The sequence below is a fragment of the Phaethon aethereus genome, assembly GCF_964289735.1.
Source record: "Phaethon aethereus genome assembly, chromosome: Z".
Taxonomy (NCBI): Eukaryota; Metazoa; Chordata; class Aves; order Phaethontiformes; family Phaethontidae; genus Phaethon; species Phaethon aethereus.
The window spans coordinates 78,287,266-78,312,678 of NC_138577.1; the positions used below are offsets into that span (position 1 = coordinate 78,287,266).

Sequence of the window (25,413 nt, forward strand, 5' to 3'; positions counted from 1 at the left end):
TCTTTCTTAGTCCTTACTCCGGCAAAATTTCCATCAGTAATAAATGGGGATTATGCCTGAATATGCATGGAAGTATTAGGCCCAGAATACTCAGTCTCCGTTTGAGTTCCCTAATGTTTATTTCTGTTTTGCTGAAATTTTAGTATTACCTAGATTTTGTTAACCAGACAGGAAAGGAGACACTTTGAACTGTTAACACTAAGAATATATAACCTGAATGTCACTTCAACCCGGAACTAAGTCACATCTACCAAATGGGTCAGACTGCTAAATGAAATACTGAGTTTACTCCAAACACTTCTTTGATTTAGCTGCTACAAACACATTTACCTTTAGTGCGATTTCAAGTGGGCAAGGGAGCCAAACCAAAACACAGCACGTCCTCCTTTCTGTTTGCCTTAACGTCTGATAGGCTGATGAAGTGGACATGGCAGGGTTTGTAAGCTCTTGAGGTGCTGAGTGTACCTGCTGTTAGGACAGAAAAGATGCAGCAGATGTCTGGAAAAAGAGAGGATGGAGGCTGACGCTCTTCCCCCTGTCCCAGTATTGTGACATGACTGTTGGCTGGGACGTCCCAATGCTGTCCTCAGTAATGTATAAAAGAAGAGGTAACTGGACCTTCCTACCACTCCAGCTCTCATTTCAGTTTTTTCCTGCTCTCATGTTAACATACTGAGCTCAGTGTTAATTGTTCCTGCTCTCCCTGAAGTTACTGACAGAATTTATACTTTTTTCTGTAGGAGAGAAGAGAGCATGTTCTCGCTCCAACTTTGTATATTTTCCTTCTCTTGGCACTGTGTTTTTAAGAGCTCTTTGTCCTAGATGTGTATCACAGTAATTCTGAAAGCATTTCTATTTCCCATGTTTTCAGTCCTGGGTTGGCTTAATTTCAAAATAATATTTTGAGTAACATGCATATGAACTCTCATACAGAGGGAGAGTGAGGTTATATGAATACAATATGAGCCATACCAGACTAGACTAAGCATCTGTCTACATCTGAATCTTCTTTTTAACTCCCGCATTTTAGGGAACAGTTTAAAGCTAGGCAAGTGTAGTTAATGCTTCCTTAAAATCTGGGGTATGCAGCTCCAAGTTTTCAGAGATGAAAGAGGTACCTTTGTGCTGTGTTAAAGCATTGGATGGATTTTTATTCCACAGTTTTTCTGCACACAAACTTTTAGTATCCACTGCATTACTGTATAGCTTGGCGTTCAATGGCTTAGGTACAGACTGTTGTGTTGAAGCATCTCCTTTTGAAAGAGGTCCCTGCCATTTTCACTTAATGCCATGTGCATTGCAAACAATAGTGAGGCCATTCCCTGTTCATCACCTCCGTTTTTCCTCATGACTTACTATCTATCATATTCTTTTGCCTATCACATCTCTTTTGAGTTATCTCTTTTCCAAGCTGAAGATAATTTCTTGTCTGAGAGCAGTATTTTCATCATAGTATCCTAAATGCATATCTAGCATATTTGATATTCATGGGCGATAATACAATCTGTGTGAATTTTAATGAGGGAGCTATATCCCTGGAGACTGGAGTCCTTTCTTATCCACAGAGAAAGATCACGCTTGTCGTGCTTGTGAGTTTCAGTTGCAATCAGGAAGAACTGATCCATACGCCCCAAACCTTCTCTCCTTGACTCCTTGAACTTTGGCACCTCTGCAAATGACAGAACTAAAGTCCTCCTTTAGAAAAGCACTTTCCAAGACTATTTCTTAGGTTCTTTGGGGGCTTTTTGTTACAGGGAAGAGAGTTTAGAAATTTACTCTCATTCTTCTAGACAACTGTCCTACTTTTCTGGGTTAGTGCAGGACACCCTGTGAAGCAGATATTCATAACGAGCAGTACCTGTGCACTGTAAGCAAACAGAGTCAAAGACTACCAGTGCTTTTGTGTTTCAAGGCTACAATACACAGCAAGTTTTGAAAAAGCAACCTGGAATAGCCTGTCTACCAAACCCTTTTTTTTTTTAATTGAGTCAGTCTATTATGGAGCGAAAAATGCCCTGAACAGACTTCACCCTGCAGATCTTGCCTGTATCTTCTGTCCTGCCACACCAGAGCTTTCAGTCTCCAGTTTCCCTGCATTTGAACCTGCCTCTTACAATCGAAGAAGCCTTCCACAGTTTTCTCACATTCAATCTAGAATACCTCGATCTTTACAAAAATCGTACAGCACATACTCTGGGCTGTAGAATACGGCAAAATATACTCACTTTAGCATGAATGTACTAGGCCAACAACAGACTGACTTTGTGCTTATGGACAAAGTATGTTTCACAAACCCTTATGAGCTTAACTTAAAAGTATATTCAACATCTGCTGTGCAGACGGAGACAAGCAGATGTTTTGATTTTGCCTACCTTTTTTTTTTTTAATCTTGGAAGCTAGCCATATGATATTCTTAGTGTGCACTGGGCTTGTCCACAAGTGAAGATGAAATTCCTATGACTAAACTTTGTCATTGTCTGAATACTGCAGAGCAATATGAATCTTGTTTTTCTTTTTTATAGCTTGAACTAATAACCCATAGCTTGGATCATCCAAATGCTTTTTGCTCTGCTGAAGACTAAAACAAACAGATCTCTGCTTGAAAGGAGATACTTTTGGCAGACTGAGTCTTCTCCTCCTACGTAATAATCTTTTTCCGAAGTCATGTGGACAGACATTTTGCTCTCATTTAAGAGCCATGTACTCTCTTCGGTCTGTCTCAGAACTCCCAGAGGTGTCAATGGGATCTGCATGTATAAATCAAAACTGACTGCCCTCAATTTGTGTGTGTTTAAACAATTTATGTGGGAAGTCTGAACTTCAAGTTTCTAGCCCTGAACAATTTATCTTAAAATTAAAGCCAGCGAATTACTGCTATTCAAAAGGATTGCAAAGTATCTATCCTAGCTTTTTATTGATAAAACAAGTGATAATATAAGAGATTAATCTCTTCTTTTTCTCCTTTTTGAGAGTACTCTTATTTTTACTTATGAATTATACTTACTTATGAAAATTCTTCATTTCCTCTACACATATTGCTTTATGTTCTGTTTAAGCCAAGGGCTGAGGCCTAAAATGTCCAAAAAGACCCTGTCAGATTTTATGACTAAGATCTTCATTGCCTAGTTTTGGTATCTCAGTACTGAATGTAAAATATATCCTGATCTCTCCTCCATGCCCCTCTCACTACTGCCACTAAAAAAATGTTCAATAGTCAGGAACTCCCAAGGCAGCATGCTCCAGCCACACATCCTACAGTAGGGAGCTCTCAAGGGCAGACTCTGCTCTGCAGAAAGACTGCAGTCCTGCCTGGGACTTAGTCATGGTTTAGGGGCAGTGAATGAAGAATGTAGCTAGAGCTGTAGGCAGGTAAGGCACTGGCAGCACTGGGAGGTGAAGGTTCTCAGGGGTGAGGAAAGAACTCAAGTTCCAGGACTTGGGAGCTGGATCTGTCCTCTCTGCCTTTCTTCCTAACAGGTACAGGAGGAAAGAGGAAGAAGCAACTTCACAAAGTCTCTTCTTCTCTTCCTTCCCCTCTCCTAGAATAGCTTTGATGCTTACATTTAAACCACAAAGACTTTGGATGTCACCTACCAAGGACTGGCACTTCTCCCCCAATACTGTATTAAAGGCTCCCTGGTAGGCAGATTTCAGAGGTCGTTTTCTGAGAACTGTGAGTATTTCTCCTCTCACTCTATAAATACTATTCCTGCAAGCTTTACTCTTCATGGAGTCTTAAACACTCCCAGCTGAAATACTGCCCAATATCTGCAAAGGGAAGTGGATAGCACAGAGCAAACCTCTACCCTGCCAATGGCTGAAACGAAAGAAAGAAGTCTGGCTCTGCTAGCTCTGTACTATGTGAGGTTTCCCCAGATGGACGCTGTGTGCTTGAGCAAGAAGAGAGGCTCAGAACAAGCTTAAGTAACACCACGTTCTGATTTCTGCTCTTAAGCTGTCATTCTACCTCCAATTTAGATAAAATTCAGAATGCTGCAAGATTCCTGCAGAAAACTTAACGTTTCAGTTGTGCCTGTGTTTCCACTGTGGCACAAAGTCACTAATAGAACATCTTTACTGTCAAAACCAAAATTACCTGCATTGCTCCAAAAATTGTAGGGTATGTGATACTGCAGCATTGCCTCTGCAGGCACAAATACTGTGTGGGTTGAGTACAAGGATGTATTCTGTCCAGCTGCATTTGGGGGAACACGAAGGGGAAGGAATATAATGCTTTTCTTCTCCATATTTGGATAGATGCTTGGCCATGTTTCATTGAGTAATTCAACCAAAAAGCTATTTGGCTAAAGGACAGGAATCCTCAGACTGTTTGTTTGCAGAAGGGTTTTTAACGAGGAATAAAGATTTCCCTTTTGTTTAGTAAGCAGGGTGGTATTAAATGACCATATGATCTTGTGGAGAGACAGTAAAGAATTACTGGAATTCATGAAGTCTGTGGATTTTAGTAAGACTATTAAAGAGATACAGGAATGTGACTGTAAAAGCTGTTGAAGTGCTGCTCTTAAGCTTTCCTCTTCAGGACCAGTCAGGCCTCTTGTGTCACATGACAAAGGCAGTTTATTCACAAGATCTAGTACTTTTTGTTACTTGCTGTTTTGTAATAGAATAGAGTAACAGTCCAGCACCACCTTCTTGTGCACATTGTCATCAGAAGCCACACAAAACCTGCATTTTCTGTTCAAGTAGTGAAGCCCAGGGCAGATATTTTGACCGTCAGGGGTGCTCCAAGTGGGAAAAACTCTTCTGCTCTCCACTTCCCCATCTGCTACAGATCAGTATGAACGAAAGCACAAGTAATATGCATGAATACAACAGGGAAAAGACCATCAAAAGCAGAGAGCTTAAGCACATCAACATGGAAAGGATTTGTAAAGAGCTGGCAGGCAGGCTTGGAGAAGGCAATTTCATTACAACAGAGATTTCCCCTGGAAACAGTGCTTTCAGAAAAGCTTAGTGAACATATAGTGAACAGAATGCTTGCTTCTTACACACACACACAACCTCCTCCACCATCTGCAAGACGACTTTTTCTCTTGCAAGCACAACCCCATGGATAAAATACCTTCTTGAGGATTTCACAGACTGAATCCAAGCTTTTTAAGTCTCAGTTTATTCCAGAAATTATTCTGTAGTTTTCTTAGATAACATCCGGAACACACTGGAATACTTTGGATGCCCACACTCTTTCTTTTGTACCATTAGACCGTTTATTACAGATGCTGATGCTAACTTCCTCTGGTATCTTGTAATGCTTTATTTAGCATCTCTTCTCTACACAACTAGATTGAATGCCAATGATGTTAAAGACAGTTACCTGTGTTATACATAAGGGAGAATATATGAGGAGAGTTACTCACTCGTTACAGGTCACTGATTCATTTTGAAGTCTTTTGCATGCTAATTATCCATGGGTTGAAAGGAAATTTCCCCTCATCACTTCAATTTTCCTGGATTTTGCTTCACATCAGTACCATGCAGAGGTCTCAGTCAGAGCTTAGCTGTTCATCTACTTACTACTTGTCTACTGTGAACTCCCTGTGTGACAAATACATTTACATCTTGAATTGACGACTTCATTCTGCTGTCCTTACACATACAAATACAGCTTTCCATTGAACCAATAAGAGCTTCTGTGCAGCACGACTGCAAAGCCCGCATGACATGAAAGAATAACCATTTTCACAAATTGTGTGTATATCAAGGCCTAATTTATAATTGCCCTGTTATTTTTTGCTTTTGCAATTCTGATGAGATCGCTGAGATTTAAATTGACTGCTGTGTTCTCACACTTAGTCATACGGGATTGTGGTCTCCCAGGCTGGCAGTACAGGAGATGCATATGAAAATTGGCCATTGACAGGAATTGTTCTTCCTTTGCTAAAACTATTTCCAATTCATCTCCCTTCCCTTCCCTTCCCTTCCCTTCCCTTCCCTTCCCTTCCCTTCCCTTCCCTTCCCTTCCCTTCCCTTCCCTTCCCTTCCCTTCCCTTCCCTTCCCTTCCCTTCCCTTCCCTTCCCTTCCCTTCCCTTCCCTTCCCTTCCCTTCCCTTCCCTTCCCTTCCCTTCCCTTCCCTTCCCTTCCCTTCCCTTCCCTTCCCTTCCCTTCCCTTCCCTCCCCTCCCCTCCCCTCCCCTCCCCTCCCCTCCCCTCCCCTCCCCTCCCCTCCCCTCCCCTCCCCTCCCCTCCCCTCCCCCCTTTCTTTCCTTTCCAATATACATAGATTTTGCTGCAGACTTTTTTTTCTGCTCAGGTGCTTCTGTATCTGTTTTCAGAAAATACATTATTTAACATGTGTTTTTTGTAGCTTTGAGGGGCTTGTAATTATGCAGCTGGCTCTCATTTGAAGGAGCACTCAGGGTATCTGCCCATTTATTAGTTTGAAGGTGTATAGTGATGTGTTCAGTCCATGTGTCCACTCCTAGGCGTGTCCTATCTCATCAGTGTGCAAAGTAAACAGCTACTAGGAAAAGGCAAGAAAGTTGACAGGTTGGCTTACTCTCAAGTGTGTTTAGAGAGCAGCTCATGGTTTGTCTCCTACCTGGCAGCAGCATGGATGGGTTAGTTGGTAAAATCAGCATTCCAAATGACAGTGGAGAAGTTGTCCCAGTCTCTTGAAGCCACCCATCACCAGAGCTTGCCCTCCTGCCAGCAAAGTCGGCAGAGGGTATGGAAAACAATCCAGGGAGAACAGTTTAGGGAACTGCAGTCTTCTTGATTATATTTTTCCCCTTTCCCCTTTCCCCTTTTTTTTCGAGTCCTAAAATGTGTGGCATTTATAAATCTAAATCTTGTATCATGAAAACATGGGGAAAACAAGGGAACTGACAGTTAGCTTTCCAACAAACTAAACCAGCCTGAAGAAAATTACTTGTTCCGACCTGAACACTCCAGAGTAACAGTAGCATGTCATAACTGTGATGATGAATTTGAGTTAGGAGCACCTTGAAGAAACCAGGCATTTCCTCCATTTCTACCACCTCTTCTTGGCTGTACTTCTCTACTCTTTCTTTCTGGTCTGTGCGAAAATTGACATGATCTCTAGCTCCATACAACATAGATGAAGAGCTCTTTAAGGTATACTAGTGGTGTGACTCAGATCACGATTGCAGCATCATTTCTTTAATCCTCCAAAGACCAACAGTGCAAATCAACTTGCTGAGGATCTCAGTGGTTATAGCAACTTTCAGCTACACCTTTCAAGACAAAAAGGTTTCTTGGTACTACAAAGGGACAGCAGAGTAGCCCAAGCATGATGTTGCAGCCTTTATTTCGCTGACACATGAGCAGAAACAGTTTAACTGCACATCCTTCAGTACCAAAGCTACTCTTCACATATGCCTCTGTAAGAGTGTCTGATGGCTATCTTCTTTTCAAGCACTAAGAGGCAAAAGCATACCTAAGAAACAGTTTTTTGTGAAGCACTTAGGCTACTACATAAATGTAAAAACATGTTGCAACTGTGTATCAAATGCATCATTTCCCTCATTAAATAATACATTCTGTCAGTCTCTTGCCATTAGCAGAGGAATTTGGATATTGCTGGAAAGTTAAAGGAACAGTATTGGATCAATTTTCCATCAGTTGACACCACAGTGAAGAAAGAATAAATAATTCAATTAAATGTAAATGGGGGTTTGACTTGCAAATACACCACTGTACCTGTGTGTTCCACAGCACTGTGAAATGTCAACAAAAGTAAACTAAAGCAGAGAGGTGGACTAGAAAATGAATAAAGGAAGGAAAAATACCAATGAAAGCCAAAAAGTTGCAATCAACAGGTTTACACGGTGAATTTATCCCAAGGGAATTTTTCCGAGACTAAGATAGTCTGGGAAATGGAGTTGATTAGCTAGAGAACTGTTTAATACTAAACTAGTAGCTAAAATGAATCCACATTATTGCCTCATAACAATCTAGAGAATTAAAGATGTACAGAGGTTGGCTGAAGGGGGAGTGGGTTCCGAATTTGGGCAGGAGGCCTCTTTGGGAGTGTTTCCCTCTCCCAAAGTGATTCACAGTCAGCAAGACAGCATGGGAACACTTCCAAGTAATGGCTTGTTATCTCACAAGTGGCTATCCAGAATTTTTCGTAACAAGCACGGAAGATTATTGTCACTGTCGGTACCTCCATGCATATATCTATTTACATACACATGTAGAGGTACGTATATGCAGGTGCCGTCCCTGCCTCTCATGCACATACCCCTGTGCACACTCACCCCATATAGCCAGACTCCTCGCCAGCACTTCAGCACATCAGCAAGGTATTGCCACATCTTCGAAGTTAAAAAACTGGGTCCACAGGCGGAGGAGGTGTCCGCTAGAAGAAGAGAGGGAGAGTGTGACAGAGCCAGGAGCGGGACCACAGCGTTCCCCCGTCAAACCTCCCAGCCGCACGCGCATCCTACCCGCAAAGCAAAGGGCTGAATTAACCACGATTAACTAACTCAGCACGTATCAGCGCAAGCCGCGGTTCCATCTCCCGCGGCGGCGGAACAGAAAAGTCGCTCCTCGCTTTTTTTTTTTTTTTTTTTTGGGGGTGGGGTGGGTGTGTGTGTTCCGCCTTTCGCCCCTTTCCGGAGCCCGCCGCCCCGCCGCTGCCGGGCTGGCCCCGCCAGCCGTGCGGGACCCATCGGGGCGGGACGGGGCGGCGGGGGGGCGGGGAGGCTCATTACCGAAAGGCGGGGGGTCCGGGGGGGGCAGCCAAGCGGGGGGCGTGCGAGGGGCAGCGCCTCAGCCGCGGGGGGATTAAAGGGCGCGGGTACCTGCGGGGGACGGCGGGGAGGCAGGCAGGCAAGCAAGCAGGCAAGAAAGCAGGCAGGCAGGCAGGCAGGCAAGCAGGCAGGCAGCAAGCAGGCCGGCCGCCCCTCCGAGGAGAGAGGAGGTGGGGCGTCAGGGGGCGACCAGCCGCTCTCCTCCCGCGGCTGCCGGCGTCTCGCCGCGCCGGCCGCCCCGCTATGTGGCCCCTGGTGGCTCTCTGCTGCTGGGGCGGGCTGTCGCTGTCGCTGTCACTGTCGCCGTCGGCGCCGCAGGGCCGGCCGGGCGGCCCGCCGGGCGCCCTGTCCCGCGCCCCCACCTTCGCCTCGCCCGCCCTGGCGGCGCCGCCGCTGCCCGACACGACGGAGAGCAAGGTGGAGAAGCTGGGCCGCGCCTTCAAGCGCCAGGTGCGGCGGCTGCGGGCGCGCAGCGGGCGGCTGGAGCTGGTCTTCCTGGTGGACGAGTCGTCGAGCGTGGGGCCGGCCAACTTCCTCAGCGAGCTGCGCTTCGTCAAGAAGCTGCTCTCCGACTTCCCCGTGGTGCCCGCGGCCACGCGCGTCGCCATCGTCACCTTCTCCTCGCGCAGCAACGTGGTGCCACGCGTGGACTACATCTCGCGGCGGCGGCCGCAGCAGCACAAGTGCGCCCTGCTGGGACGCGAGATCCCCGCCATCGCCTACCGCGGCGGCGGCACCTACACCAAGGGCGCCTTCCAGCAGGCGGCGGTGAGCGCGCGCGCGCCGCGGGCGGGAGGGCGGCGGGTGGCGGCGTGCTGGGCGGGGGGCTGGGGTGCGTGGCCGTGAGGTGAGGGGTGTGCGGTGGCGCCGTGAGGAGTGCGGTGGGGTGTGGTGGTGCCGTGTGCGTGTGGCTGCGAGGTGAGGGCTGCGGTGGGGTGTGCGGCGGGGTGTGAGGTGGTGCCGTGAGGTGTGCGGCGAAGGGTGCCATGTGCGTGTGGCTGTGAGGTGAGGGGCGCGGTGGTGCCGCGAGGCACGCGTGGCGGTGAGGCGCGTGGGCTGCGCGGTGGCCGGCTCTCGGAAGCAAGGGGAGGCGCGGCCAGGCGTGTGGCGCCAGGAGCGTGTGGGGTCGTGAGGCGTGATGGTGTGGCGTGCGGTGTGCTGCGCGGTGTGTGGCGTGGGAGTGTGTTTCTGTGCGCCGTGCGAGGGTGTTCAGTGTCAAGGGGTGTGAGGGCTGTGTGGTGGGATGTGGAACGGTGTGGTGTGGGACGCAGAACAGTCAGGTCAGGGCAACTAGTCACCGTCTTCCCGTGCTGTCTGCGCCTGCGGGTCCAATGTTTTCTGCTGCCCTTGCAAGCGAACGTGTGAAATTCATTCTGAAGGAGCCATCCCCATTTCGGCAGTGATACATATGAGTCAAGTCTGGCATCTGAAACGTCTGCCTGGTTTCTTGGCAGTGGGACTTGGATGCCCGATGGCTGTCAGCCGTCAGAGATATCTGCATACAGTCGCCAGGTATGAATTCAGACTGTTTTAATTGGTGATGACTGACAAAGGTGCCCTTAAGCTGTGTGTACTGCACCAATAAATAGAAGCGTGCCCAGGAAAATGATTCCAGACACTGGAACACTATCATCTGTGGTGTTGTTACATAGTCCCATGGCACAAGTTTGGTCCAGGCAGCTCCTGGGCATGTGTTGGCACTTGAGCATGTTGGGGAGCTTTCCCAGTAGATGGCTCGTGGGCATCCAGTCTGCTCTGGAAGCTTTTTTATGAGGCTAGACCCGGCTGCTCCTTGCCATTTGGCCTCTGTGTGCAGGAGCATTCCCAAAGCAAGTCTAGTTTTCTGTTATTTTTATGTCTTAATTTCAGGTAGTGTCCTGTAGCTGAGCATTGGGTGTACTTCTCTTGAAACATCTTACGTACTCCGGTTTGGATTTGATGAGTGAGACTGTTAAGAGGTTCATCGGTGCTGGGCATATGAAATTGGCAAACGTTATTCTCTTCACATTTGGCAGGAGAAAGCAAGACCATTGTCTAATGTGCTCGGAGTTGCACATGGAAAACCTGCTTTAGGAAAACACATCCCTATGTTAGATCTTCCACTGTGAAGTCAGGTTTCAATATAGATTCATCCCAGGGGTGCTGTGTGAAAAAGTTAATGGTAGGAGTTAAAAATAACCATTACAAACAAAACATAAGCTTAAGAAATACCGTCTGTTTTCTTGATATGGAGTCTTGACTAATCATATCTTTGAAATGGAATAAACAAAAATTCCCTTCAGAAACCTATAATTTAGTTTTATGAGCCCAGCTAAACCTTGTGGCTGCAACAGCATCACTGTCATTTTACACTGTGGTCTCATAAGAATGTGGGAAGAAAAATATTCGCATGATGGCACGGAGAATTGCGATAGAATGACAACGTTAAATTTCAGGCTGTTTGCTGGCTCTTGGTTAAAGATACTGTACTGTGGTTTTGTTCAGTACATCTTCTTCATGTGAGACAAATTATAGCTTCAGGGAATACTCTCCTTTCTAGGGACTCATCAGCAAATGACTGCTTTAGGTTTACAATACTACTATTGGAATAAATTTAGAGAAGTATTTTAAGTATAACAAAATTGTTGTTCCCTCTGGACTCTTACACTGCTGCCCTTTGTTTTTAACTGTCTTTTGGTACAACCTTAATTATTTCTTCTTTCACTTTCCTAAAATGTCTCTTTTTTTCATCTTACACTTTAATGTGGGGTTTCTTCTGCTTCTAACCAGAATTCTCTGCTTCTTTTCCAAAACCAAAAGTGTTTGCAAAGCATGACAAACTCCCCGAAATAGTATCAGTTATGTGCAGTAGTAACAGAAAATGAGGGGAAGTGCATTGTTAGAATAATCCCAGCACTTAAGTCATCGTGCAGCACTCTTCATTGGTCTCAAAGTGATTAATTTAAGTCTGTGACGGTTCTACAACAACTATGGAGGCAGAGAGATAAGTGAATTCTGCAAGGTCATTAGGCCAGCCAGTGGCTGACCTGGGCACCACAGTGAACAGGAGCAAGATTTACTTAGCAGTTACTGCCTCAGAACCTGTAGCAGCCAAACTGTTCATTTAACATCATCCTAAAAGCAGAGCTACTCAGTTTGACCAGCTGTAATGTCCATCTTCTTTGAAAGAATAAGGGAGTTCTCCTTGGCATTGCAGTTTTGCATCCTCTCCAAACCTGCTTCGCAGAGAGGTTTGTAGCAGAGTTTCTGTATTTTGTCAAAGCTGTCCATGTTTAACTTTGCCACGTGGACCACACTTTGACATTACTACCCAGCAGATTAAAGATAAATTCTATGAGGTACACAGAAATATGAAAGATGTACCACAAGAGGCAGCGGGAAAAGACAGCACCCTGGTGAGGAAGGCTGGACTGTTACCAATGTTCGGTTTTGCGACCCTGTTTGGGATTTCGTGCTGCACTTGAGCTAGCAAGTGCTCACGTTCAGCAGTCTTCCTTCTAAGGCACATGTAAGCAGTCTAAGGAAGGGGAAGAAGCTAAGCTCACTCATTCAAACCTCTTTAACTTCAGTTTTTCACATGGTGAGTTGGTGGGACAGCACAAACTATATGCAGTTTATGTTAAGCAAATTGCTTATTGCGTTATGGAAAGATGCAGAGCTGTTGTGATGGTGAGAAAGAACTGAAGCAGAACTGAAGAAAGTACAACTAGGTTTGAGCAAGCATTGCTGCTGATGATTAAGGAATGCATCTAAAGCCCATAAAGCTCAGTAGCGTGAAGTGCTGAATTTCCCAGCTGTAGGCACCTGGATTGGAGCTTCTGAGAGATAACCACTGCTAAGAGTACCCATTGCCCCTCGTGGGAGGCATGTGCATTTGTTGCCAGATCCGTGTGAAACAGAAACAAGGGATCATCGTACAGCAGTGGAAGTTTAATGGTGTGTTCTTATCTTAGCACCCAATAGTCACAGTTACATATGTGCCAGCATTGATGTGCCATCTTTATTGATGGACAGTTTAAACATCCTGAAGCTGCACTGATTGTTGTGGGCTAAAAATGTGAAAATACAAATTATTTAAACTAGTTGAGCTTTTTGCTTTTGTAATTCATCTTCACTCTGTTGAAGTCGGTGGTGTGTGTAAGTGGAAGGTCTGTCACAGCACCTACAGAATCAGGTGCTGCGTTTTCTGAATATCTGGTCTTTAAAATCTGGCTTTTATATCTAACCTGATCTTGAGGGAGCATGATGAACGGCCAACCAGCATGTCAGATTCAGTGTTCTGTTGTCGTCCAATCAACAAACATGAAAAAAATGGCCCTCAAAAGAATGTAAGCACATAGCAATTTAGGATAAACAGTTCTAATGCTTATTTAATGCTTGTTTAAATAAGTAACAGTGGCTTTGTTTCTTCTGTATGTCAAAAGCATGAAAGTACAAGATGCAGCATTGTTACCCACTAGGATAATTGGCTTTTACTGTCAATGCATTTTCAGATTCAGAATCTCATTTTGAAATTAAAACAAAAAAATAGTTGAAGCAAAGGAAATTGAAAATCTTTTCTTACCACCTAAGTAGCTTAATTTTTTTATTTGAAAAAAGTAATACCCTTTCACTGAGAAGATGAGCATTTGGAGTCATATATGCTGTCTACTTATCAAGAAAGTGTGGATTTTTATTCCTATGACCTCTGCAAAATCAGCAGCTAATAATGAGAGGGCAGCAGATTCTAGCCTCTCTCTGGCATTGTGCTCTAAACATCTGACGATGGCTTAGGTCAGTTAGAGCTAACTGTCTAGTTGACAGCAGTGGGCCTCTCTAAGTTCTGATATGGCCCTGGAGTCTGTATTAAAGATTAAGGTGAAAAAAACTGAAATCAACCTGGTTTACCTCTGTGGTCACCTTTGAAATTGCAGAGCTGGTAGTTGGTGAGTACTGAGCAAATTGAGGGTGGAGTTCCTGTCAGCTGTCATCTGTGTCAGCTCTAAATCACCACTTTTAATCAGTATAGTGTTTGTGAAAAGTAATCATCCTACATATTGCAGTCTTGCATAGGATTTGCTCACAAGATTAATATAGCAGGGTCAGAGGCAAGATACACATCTGTACATTGTTCATTGTCTTTAGACCTAGACTGAAATGGGGCTACCTTGAGAAGTTATTAAGTAGTTCATTTTTTCTCTGGCTTTTTGGCCAGGACATGCACAAAGTGATCTGTTTAGCATCATATATGGGGCTAAACAGGGTTAAGATTTTCTTTGGTTGAAAACCTACTCTTTGGAAATTGGTCTGTTTGTGCTCCCAAAGTTGTGTCCTGCATTTTGGTCTAAGCAGAAGTGTGTCACTTGGAAGTCTGGCATTCAGCAGATTAGCCATGTATTATCTTCCCTTTAACTTAAGTGTAATTTGTTTTTAAAATACTGAAATACATACCTCACAAGAAGCACTGAAGGATACTGCTATGTACCCTTTTGCCTCGTCAGTTCAACGAGGCAAACTGAGTTCGTCAGTGTGAGGCACAGAAGAGACAGCCTGGCCTCAGGAACAGACTGAAGTGCCTCATCCTGGGAGTCTGGATCCCAGCAGAGACCACTGGTAGGGTTGTCCCCATATGCAGCCCTGTATGGCAGTTCTGCATTACGTGTGCTGAAGCCCGTTATTCCAGTGTCTCCCTCCCACTGAGTATGTAGGAAGCTGCAGATGTGTAGATACACCGTCTGATTCTAGACCCTCAGTTAAACACCTGCTTCTTCTCCCTCACTCTCCACGTGCTTCCTTTTTGAGTATCCCTAGAAGCAATGCACTTGGTAGTTCTGATCAAATAAAGGCAAAAAATGCTAGTGAGTGTTCTGTTCTTCATTGCTTTTTAAAGAATTGTTTTTCATAGCTTGAAAATGTCACTTGTCAATTCCTTTTAACACTTTGGACTGCGTGCCCTCCCAAACCACAGTTTTTACACCTTTGAATATACTCCAACCATATGTTTGTACTACTACTAGGGGTAAGTAGCAGCAATGCAAAATGTTGTATAAAAAGAATTGCTATTGGATGGAATGGTTTACAATATTTTCATGCAGAGTTTATGGCTTACTAAAACCTGTCTCAAAGGCATTGACATTACGTTCTATGCTTATACTGTTGCACAACTCCTGGCCAAGTCAGGAGTTGCTCATGCAACTTGGTGTCTCTGAGAATGGCAAATCAGCTCACAAAAAAACGAAGCTACAGTTCTCTTTTTGTTCTTCAATTTTTCAGATGCTCATTATGGCATATTGTTTAGTGCTTGTTGCACTACTGAGGTTGATCAGCGGCATTCAAATATGTTTGTAGTTTTAGACAGCAGAAGGAAGAACTTTGAAGACATGCTAGATTTAATCTAAATCATGGTCTCCATGAAAATCTTGAAGTTCCGTGGAAAGTGCATCAGGTTTTATTAGTTTCCAACTGATTGTCTCTCTTTTCTGAATGTCCTTCATGAAGTTTCAAGGCTGAAATGATCATTATGGGTATACTGTTTGATGCCTCGCATAACTGCATAGAGTGCTTTATGAGTTGCATCTGTAAAGAGTACCTGTTGGTGATGCTGTGAGGAATATAGTTGAATGATAGAGGGATGAGCCAACATTTTCTGGCTTTCCCATCTGCTTTGAATAGGAGATGCCATGCATTTTGGTAGCCTTTCAGAAGCAGAGGAACTGTTAGAGTGTTTCAAGAGCGATCACAGAATCATAAGAATGCTTTGGGTTGGAAGGGACTTTAAAGACCACCTAGTTCCAACCCCCCTGTCATGGGCAGGGACACCTTCCACTAGACCAGGTTGCTCAAAGATCCAAATGAACTGTGCGAATGGCCAGTATATTTTAGTAATGATGTGAATTTTACTGAGGTTTTTGAAATGAATAGTCGTGTGAAGTCTGCTTTTCATTTATGAAAGACCCTTTCATTTTGATCCATTCCACTAGTCTTAATGTCTCCTAGCCTTGCTGATGTTCTCAAGTTGTTGTTAATGTGCTAAGCATAAAAAGACAAAAGGAAAAAACTACAACTTTCTGGAAAAAAGCAGGCAGCCATAGAAGAACATACTCCTTTCTGCACAAAGAAGGATGTTCTACGTCTCTCACTGCTGAGTTGGGCACTACCAGCAAGGAGACTCATGTTACTGGGTAGTTGTTCCTTGTCTTGCCATCATGTACCTTTCTCAGCTCCTTTCCCTGTGCTGCAGGAAGCTGGTATAATCTCAATCCTTGCAAGGTTTTATGATGAGAGCACATCTGACATTTTTTATAACCTCTAGCTCTGCGAGCTGAGGTGGATGTTCCAGCCTGGGGGGACCTGCACTGCACAACGTACAGCGGCCTTCCTGACCTGTGTTCTGTCAACCAGCCATGTATGAAGTAAGGAGGAGAGGAGGTCTGGGGAGGCAGAGAGAGGTGTGCCAGCATCCACTGTTCACGTATCTGCGAAGACAGGCCTCCCTTAGAAGGCACACTCTTTATTTACAGCATAGTACCACAAAGCCTTTAGCCATTTCCCAGTGTAACATACAGAAAGGTGAGAAACATGAGACATTGCTGCCGGAATTAACACAAATCTCACTGAAAGCATAGCAGAACTAACAGCACAATGAATGAAACCTTTCATCACTATGGTATCTGGCTGATGTTTTCATAAACGTTTCAGGAACAGAGATTACTTTTCCTGAGAAAACCATTTTTTGTCCTCTTGTCTTAGAGCCTTTTCTGGAGGGGTCTGACAGGAAGTACCTTCTGATCCCTAGTCCTTCACAGTTAGCACCTTCACAAAGAAATCAGTCTTACCATGTGCTTTGCTCCAGAGATACGAAGACAAACCAGAAAAGTTACTGAGCAATTTGTTGAGAGAGTAGGAAATAAATTCCAGGCTTTAAAATTTTGAAGCAGTCAGGACAAAAGAAGTTGTTTTGTTTTTAATTCATTTCCTAGGCTTGTGAGAGGCCTTTCCAGTAAAATACGTAATATTTAGCAATATTTCCTGACACGAACCTCGGTATTAATATTATGTACGTAATACATTTTGCATGTTCTGTGACACATTTTTTAGTCTTTGCCCTCCAGTTCCACTTGTTACTGGAATTTGAAAGTTAGATCTTGCAGGTGAAACAGAACGTTTGTGGTGCTCACCATTTTCTCTCTGTCCTAGGTGCAGAAATTAAAAACGCTATTGCCTTTAGCAACAGCTAGGCTATTCAGGTGACCAGGACCTTGTGCAAATCTTTGAACAAATCTACTTCAAGTCTACCTAGTTCTCTATGATAACAAAATCCAAAACTAAAGCTCCTGTTAAAATTATGATGTTCTTTCTGGCTCAGAGTCTCTCTAGTAACCTCAGCCAGGAAGATGAAGAACCTCTTGAATCTGACGGGCAGCCCATAAAAAGCTTTAGCATTCAGAGCTGTGGTGCTCTGCTGAGCATATGCAGTATAAACAGTGGAGCAGGGAGTCCAATTGTCTGTCCTATTTCTCTCCCAAACAGTCCCCCATATCCAGTTGGGCTGGGACAGCTCATATCAGTGATAACTCTGTGTTCATGTTGCTCAATTCTGGCAGTCCTGGAGCAAAAGAAGATATTCAGAAGATAATTGAGCAGTGACAGCTGGCAGTAGATGGGCCAGGTCATGGATTGTGTTTGTCCTTTTGGAATTAATTATTCTGTTCAGCTTTTTTTCCTGCTTTTTTAAAGTAATGACTGCTTAAAACAAACACAAAAGAAACAAATATTTGGCAGATGTACTAGTCAATAGTGGTGTGAATGCTTGGTTTGAAAATACATGAAGATTAATTACGTATTCAGTAAAATATCTTGGAGTTCCTTTTTTATTACTAGCAGAAGACCAGAGCAGTACTGCAGAGATCAAGTAACATCTTGGTTATATTATGATGGAACTTGCTCATGCAAAAAGAAAACTAGGATTTTTCATTTTTCAAATCAAACTGAGATCTGACGATAGCAGATCTCTAGCTAGACGATATTTTGAATATAGCATACAGCATAAGCAGCATATAAGGCCTCCAGCAACTTTTCAAAGCTCTGATAAACTTGTTGTTAAAAGGTTGTACAGCACTAAGAACTGAGGAATTGGCTATGTACATAATGTGCCTTGCCTTTTAACGTCCTGTTTGAGAAGATCTCAGAATGATAGAAAATGAGGGCTATGGATGTTAGTTTTTTCCTGGAAACGAGACGCATTCTGTTCATTCTAATTCAGAGCTCAAAACTGCAAGCCACCCGATTTCAAGTCACCAGATCCAGCAGTCCTAGCACTGGTGTGAAACAATTGTGTAGGTCAAAATTCTATGTAGTAGCTTCTGTCATTGCAATGGCAGTGGTGGTTTTGGGTGGGGTTTTATTTGGACTGATGGGGAGAAGAAACAGTCTTCATGCAATGTGAAGATGATTGTCTTAGACTTGGAGTGCATAGCTTTGCTCTCTGAGGTAAGAATTGTTTACTCATTTTTCAAACTATACAAAATGCATGAAATTGCACTTTTTAACTGTGCAATGGTACTTAAAGAGTCGGAAATATAACACAGGCATTACAAGCAGAATTCATGCTGTAGAAAGAGGAAAAAGGTGAGGTTAATAATAAATTCTAAGAACTGGAAGTCAAATATGTTCCTCCCACATCACAAAACACAACAGCATCACTGAGTTGTTGTGGCTGGAAGGGACCTCTGGAGACCATCTAGTCCAACCCACATGTTCAAAGTGGGATCTGGGTCTATGAGGTCAGGTTGCCCAGGACTGTGTCCGATTGGGTTTTGCATATCACCAGGGATGGAGAACCTACAACCTCTCTGGGAAACCTGTTTCAGTGGTTGATCATCCTTGTGGCAGAAATGTTGTTTCCTCTGTGTAAGTGGAATTTTCTGTAGTTCAGTTTGTGCCTCTTGCCTCGTGCTACCCATTAGAAGAGCCTGGATCCATCTTCTTTACTCCCTCCCTCATTAAGTATATACACGGATAAGAGGACCTCAAGCCTTCTTCTCTCCAGGCTGAACAGTACTAGATCTGTCAGTCTATTTATTTATCTATTTTATATATTTATCTATTATATGTCCCAACATTTCCTGACCATGAGCAGGCCTGGCTTTTTTTACTTGTGTGCTTTGATCTGTAAACTGAGGATGTCTGACTCAGTTATGAGATTTACTCAGGTCATACCTGTCAGTTATTTAGAGATGCTTGGAAGGTAAGTGTTATGGCTAAGCAAAAAAAAATAATTCAGTTAGGATTCTTGCACTTTGTTATTCTCAAGAGATTGGAAAGTTCATTCTCAATTATACAAAAAACACATGTAAGTTGGAAAACGATAAAAGACAAGTGGAAGATGACTACGTGCAGGGAGGGTGGCACTGTGGAAAGAAAAGAGGCAGGTTGAAGATAAAGGGAATGAGAAGGGTAGGACAGAACTGGTACATTATTTAACTGAAGTGAAAATCATTGTAATACCAGACCAGCATGAAATTACTGTATTTTAAATAAACCTTTTTTTTACTTTTTTTTTTAATTTCTTTTTGTTTTTTACCTTCAACAGCCTGTTACTTCCAGCACTGTTTAAATATCCAGATTAATCCTACAGATGTATCTTTTCCCTGAATTACGAGTGCAGTTCCTGCTAGGGGAATATTGAAGAAAAGGTTTTATATTAGCTGTGTAGGTACAGCTCATTCTCTAGAGCTTGTGTAGTAGTGCAGAAGAAAGTGGTGAAAGGTAACAATTGGAAACCAAAATCTCTAACTGTGGAATATCTTCTAGTTCCTCTCCTGAAAGGGGCAACGAAACCCAAAGAGAGGATAAGATCTATTTGAGTGGAGAAGTAGCAGTGTTCAGTGACTGAAAGAAAAGGTGCTGAAATCAGACCTTTGCTGTTTTAGAGTGGGGGCAGAGGAGGTATAGCTGTCTCTTTTAGGTAGAGGAATAAGAACATTTTTGTCATGGTTAAGGGGAACACTCTTTGTCACCCCCTAGCTTTGCATTAGTCTTGTGAGATGACCAACTTCCTTAGGATTGCTCAGATTCAGTGATAAGATGCCTCAGCTCTACCAAAAGCTATGGTTGATCCCAGTACTGATTTTTTTTTTCTTTCCAGAATATTTATTTACATAAAATTTCCTGACAGATTTGGACCTTTTTACCTGCGGGAAGGATGAAAGCAAAGGAACCTTGAAATAAAGGATGAGCTTTGCAAAAGGATTTAGTATTGCCATTTGCCTTGGTGAATGACATGCAGATCCGCTTCTGAAGCCTTCCATGACAAACTAAGACATACTGTTTTAATAGTCTGCTGAAGGCATAGGTCAAATCTATGCAGTGTTTTTTGTAATAAAGGATAAATTATTCGTTTTAATACAAGTTTAATAGTGATTATGCTGTATTATATATAGTTATATTAATTATGTAATGTTATGAAGTGCTAATTGGTTTTTTTATAGTGAATAAGTGAACCTCTGGGACTCGTTCTATTCAGAACTCATCCCATGGTGTGTAGGTTTTACATAATTCCTAGGCTGATAACAAATTCTGTGTAAGTGGTCTACTGATACAGCAGAGCTGAATGGTTTTTGAATGGAGGACTTTCTGTTTTGCTTCTGAGATGCTGTGATTGTCCTTCCTGACCTATAACAAATAACACTCCCTTTGTAGCCTTTAGGTAGTGTATTCCTTACAAGGTATACAAGTAGCCGTATAATTTTTGTGATGAATGCTTGGATAACGTTATTTTGAAACCTAGGTTCCAACTTAAACCTTTTAAGGCAAGCTTATCCTGGCAAGGATCCTGGGGCTGTCTGATGTTATCTAAGGCTTAGTTTGTAAAGTGAGACAGATTAACCCATTTCATTTTGTTTCCCTTTAGACAGATGTATTAGTAACTGATTCTGTATGGTCAAAATCTTCTTCAAAAGCAAAACACTGGGTAAGGACAGAGATCAGGCACAAAATCAAATGTTTACAGATTAGGTGCAGAACGTGTGATCGAGGCAGTACAAAGAACCTTTGACAACATCATTGCTATGGCTGTCAAATGGCTCAAGAAGTCTTTGGTCTTGGATGCTACTGAGCCCTTGATTTTGTATTACAAATTCAATATTAAAAACACAGAAGTTAAGAGTTTTAGCTGGTTTTGTGACGGTACTGATAGGATCTCATTTTGCCTTACAGTAGTGAATTTCTAGAGGATGATTTTGTACAACAACTTTTTTGTTGCACAAGACTTCATTTTTTAATACTAAGGACTGTTATTGGCACAAAGAAAATGGTGAGTCTGCCAGATATTTGTACATGCTAAACAGAGACTGAATACAATGCAGATGGTAATAACTTTTTGCTAATGTGAAAAGAATGTTTTGTTTAAGATCTGGAAGGATTACTGAAACTGACTGATCTATCACTCCTGTGAAAGAAGTGTGGACAAGAAAATAGGTACTAAAATGGTCAAATACGAGGTGTTTCTAGTGGCCCCATGCATTTCTTTGCAATCATCAAAAGCATTAATTGTTTTTTTTAAAAGTTTTGTTTGTACCTATCCCTTATTACTAATTTATAGCAGTGACCAAATGGGCTGTGTTCTCAATTAAACAGGTCATTCAGCACCTAATATTGAGTTATGGCTGATGCTCAGTTTCATTTGATGGTAAAATCAGAAGCAGATGTAGATATTCATACCAAAGAAACAGGTTCTCAGGATCCTTTTAACTTCCAAGTACTGTTTAGTGGGCTTTTAAGCTTTGTTTATTGACGAACCTGACAATTTATGGAAGGACTGCAGAGCCTTGTCATGAAAAAAAGTCATCTTTATGTAGATGCAGTCCATGAAGTTGATGGAGACTGGTTAAATATGGAACCACTGCTGTGTGCTTACAGGTTTAGGGATTAAGTGAACAGACATTTTAAAACACATGAAATTTCTAGTGGAGGAAAAAATCGCTTTCAGACGACTTTCTGGAAGGGGAAGGAGAGAGGTGTCTCAGAGTAGAGGACTGTGAGTCAGGGTTAAAGAAAAAAAAACATGATGTGAAATGCCACGCAAATACTGGATAGAAGAGGCAGAACAATGCAGACAGGTACTTGGATTGTCAGCAGCTCTGGATGGTGGCCTGTCCCTTATGTCACTCAGCTTTCATAGAAAGAAACAAAACGCTAACTGGACCAGCAGACATACACAGATGATTTAAAAATGGACTTAGGTCTCTTCCCGCCCTCCCCAAATGTTGAATGTTTCTTTCCCTTGTTCTTTTGTTCTGCTGTTATACAGCAGGGATTCTCTGTCTAGAGTTACAGCTGCAACAGATGAGGGCCAAGCGGTTCAGTAGCTTCGTTTTGTTTTGATTTCTAGGGGCAATAAGTAGCAACCCTGTCCGTTCATCTGCCTGTTTCTCTACTCAGATTCACTGGTGCCTGAATATTCGAGTCCATCAGGCAGCAGGAAGAGAGCTTCGTGCTCTCTTACCTGTTCGCTCAGTTTGTGTGCGACGGAAGTGCTGCCCCAAAGAGGAGGTTGCCCTTTCAGATGCAGAGGACAGAAAAGATGTTGTCTGCTTGCCTCATCTCAGGGTCATGTAGCTAAGGGATATCTACCCTTCAGAAATGGTCTTTACCTGATGCTTCCCACTCACTCTAACCGATGACCAGCAGTTTTTAAGAGGGCTTGGTAAGCTGTTGTTCACAGGACCTACGGCCAGGGAACCTTTCTTGATCCTATAGAAAGACATGGAGGGTTTGTGTACTCTGCACAGCAGTTTCAGAGGGCATTGGTGACAGTCTAGTTTTGTAAAGCAAAGATCCCTGCTAATTTACTAATTGGAATTAAATAATCCTTTCTGAGATCCATGGTGTCCTGGCTAAGCTACTGGGGTTCAAACTAGTTTGTTCATTGGCCATATAAACATGTTATTTTCCCTGTTATTTAGGGAAAATATAGAAGTTTGATTGTTACCTATTATGAGTATCGCTTGAAAAAACAGGGCAATGCGCAGTCTGTGCACCTTTGTGCCACGCGCAGAGGGAAACAGAGCTGAAAGAATATTACTGAAATTGCAAAGACACATCTTGACAAAATTAATCTTTGTTCCCCCTTCTGTACGTGTTATGACATTATCATGGGTTGAAATCATATTCTGCTAGAGCAAGCTGCCTGCAGGTGGGATCTTCAGAGAATTGCACTGGCAATCTCCATTATGTTGCTTAACCCTGTGCAAGTTGTCGTTTCTTCCTCAGTTACGCACATTCCACAACTTGCATTTATTTGGGGCCTATTTTTCCACCTTTATTATAAATGTGACTTGCAGACTGAAAGTTCCTTCTGCAAAGCTCAGAGATGCCACAAAACCAAATAAGTATGGATGGAACATATGGTTTTCCTCATCTTTTTCAAAATAAAAGCAATTTTCACTGAAACAGCTTGAGACAAACATCCTGAGTGGAAAATTTCAGCCTGAATACTTAAGAAGATGGATAGAAGTTTAAGTTGCTTGCATTCTATTTGAAAATAGCACAGTTAATGCTAAATATGTTAATTATGTTTGTTAATCATAAATAGCACCATCCTCTCTGCCTGCAATGCCACTTGACTTAGAGCATCCATTTCAGAATGCGTTTTGAAATGAGGCATTTGTATTTTTTCCTACTATTTGCCTTCGTATTGTCTTTTGCCTTGTCTTTATCTTCCTGATTCTTTTCATTCTAGTTTTCCCACTTCATTCTGTTTTTTCACTTCATTCTGGTTTTCCAGTTATGACTTAAGCAACATGAGGAACAATAGGCTTGGTTTGTAAAGGGTATTTGTGTTTTCAGGAGAATTTGGTTTCACTCCCTTTGGGTTTTGCATACAAGTAGTAATGAAATCAAGCCCAACAGCATCACATTGCTTGGCAGTCTTTCAGACCACAGTGCCAGTGGTCCGTGCTTTGATTTATGGTGTGTGTGCTTGGTTTTGTTTAGTATATACCTGAAATCAATGAATTGCCAAATCAAAATCAAATTGCCCTGAAATGTGGCCTGGCTTACTGAGAAAGGCTATAAAATCACTGCAGATTCTTTGGACTGGTCTAACTTGTAAGCTTTTGATTGAGCTGGAAGCCAGATGATTTTACTTTTATAAGTCTTACTTTAAGATTTTGTAATAAAACTAATCTACTCAGTTCACCTCCATTTTTTGAATTTGTTTTTGTTAGGAGTGGCTTAAATACATTTACTATTCATCATACAATGACATGATTTTTGGAGTACCGTCTGTCAGATGTGGTCTGTTGTGTTGATAGTAGCATAGTACTATCTATTATTGAAATAAACATAGTAGTAATTTGAATGCTGCCAAGTTGAAAGTCTGCATCTAATTCCTTCTACAAAAGTTCACAGGGAAAGGACAAAGTACACCTTCACAATCCCTTGCTTTAAGACCACAGATAGCACCTGGCCACCAAGACAAGCTTGGTGGTGGTCCCATATTTACTTACACTCTGACAGACTGTGGCTAATTATGAGAGTGGTAAGTCCATAGGGTGGTTTCTAGTCCATAGCACGTTAACATTGCCTTTTTGCAGGTGCTCTGCCTGTCATCCAAGAACAAATGTACTCAGAGAGTAATTAGCACTAGTGCGCTATGAGACTTGAAGGATGAAATGGGACGGAATCTGTGGGGCATGTCCTCACTCAGCCACTACTGAGTACTGTCACAAATGTTTTGTGTGAAGTATTAGAAGGAATGATCCTTAAATCTGTAGATGGCAGGGTGGACGGGACGATGGGCATTTTTTGAGGCCATGACAGACAAGGTAGACTAATCCTGGCAAACTGTTGGAAGGGAGAAAACCACAATTCAGCAGGGACAAATGGGGAATGCTATGTTGGGGTTAAAATAACTGACAATCCAAATGCTTGTTGGGAGGAGACTTAAGAGTAAATGAGAAGTGGGCCTTCTAATGCAGTGGATCAAAACATAAGATGACATTAAAATGTAGAATCATAGAGTCATAGAATTATTTAGGTTGGAAAAGACCTCTAAGATCATCAAGTCCAACCATTAACCTAGCACTGCCAAGTCTACCACTAAACCATGTCCCTAAGCACCACATCTGTAGGCCTTTTAAATACCTCCGGGATGGTGAGTCAACCACTCCCATGGGCAGCCTGTGCCGATGCTTGACAACATTTTTGGTGAAGAAATTTTTCCTAATATCCAATCTGAACCTCCCCTGGTGTAGTTTTAGGCTGTTTCCTCTTGTCCTATCGCTGGTTACTTGGGAGAAGAGACCAACACCCACCTCGCCACAACCCCCTTTCGGGTAGTTGTAGAGAGCGATAAGGTCTCCCCTCAGCCTCCTCTTCTCCAGACTGAACAACCCCAGTTCCCTCAGCCGCTCCTCATAAGACTTGTGCTCCAGACCCCTCACCAGCTTCGTTGCCCTTCTCTGGACATGCTCCAGCACCTCAACGTCCTTCTTGGAGTGAGGGGCCCAAAACTGAACACAGTATTCAAGATGTGGCCTCACCAATGCCGAGTACAGGGGCACAATCACTTCCCTACTCCTGCTGGCCACACTATTCCTGATACAGGTCAGGACGCTGTTGGCCTTCTTGGCCACCTGGGCACACTGCTGGCTCATATTCAGCCGGCTGTCGACCAGCACCCCCAGGTCCTTTTCTG

The 25,413-nt window shown here is 43.0% G+C and overlaps 1 protein-coding gene across 1 annotated transcript in view; it reads left to right on the forward strand.

The window, feature by feature from the left end:
* Nucleotides 1-8,978: 8,978 nt before the first annotated feature.
* SVEP1 (sushi, von Willebrand factor type A, EGF and pentraxin domain containing 1) overlaps nucleotides 8,979-25,413 on the forward strand; it is a gene marked incomplete at both ends in the record, with an annotated part of 137,495 nt that continues 121,060 nt past the window's right edge. Inside the window, one exon of the mRNA XM_082012906.1 lies at nucleotides 8,979-9,503. Coding sequence (XP_081869032.1) covers nucleotides 8,979-9,503 — 525 coding nt within the window. The remainder of the gene's footprint in view (nucleotides 9,504-25,413) is intronic.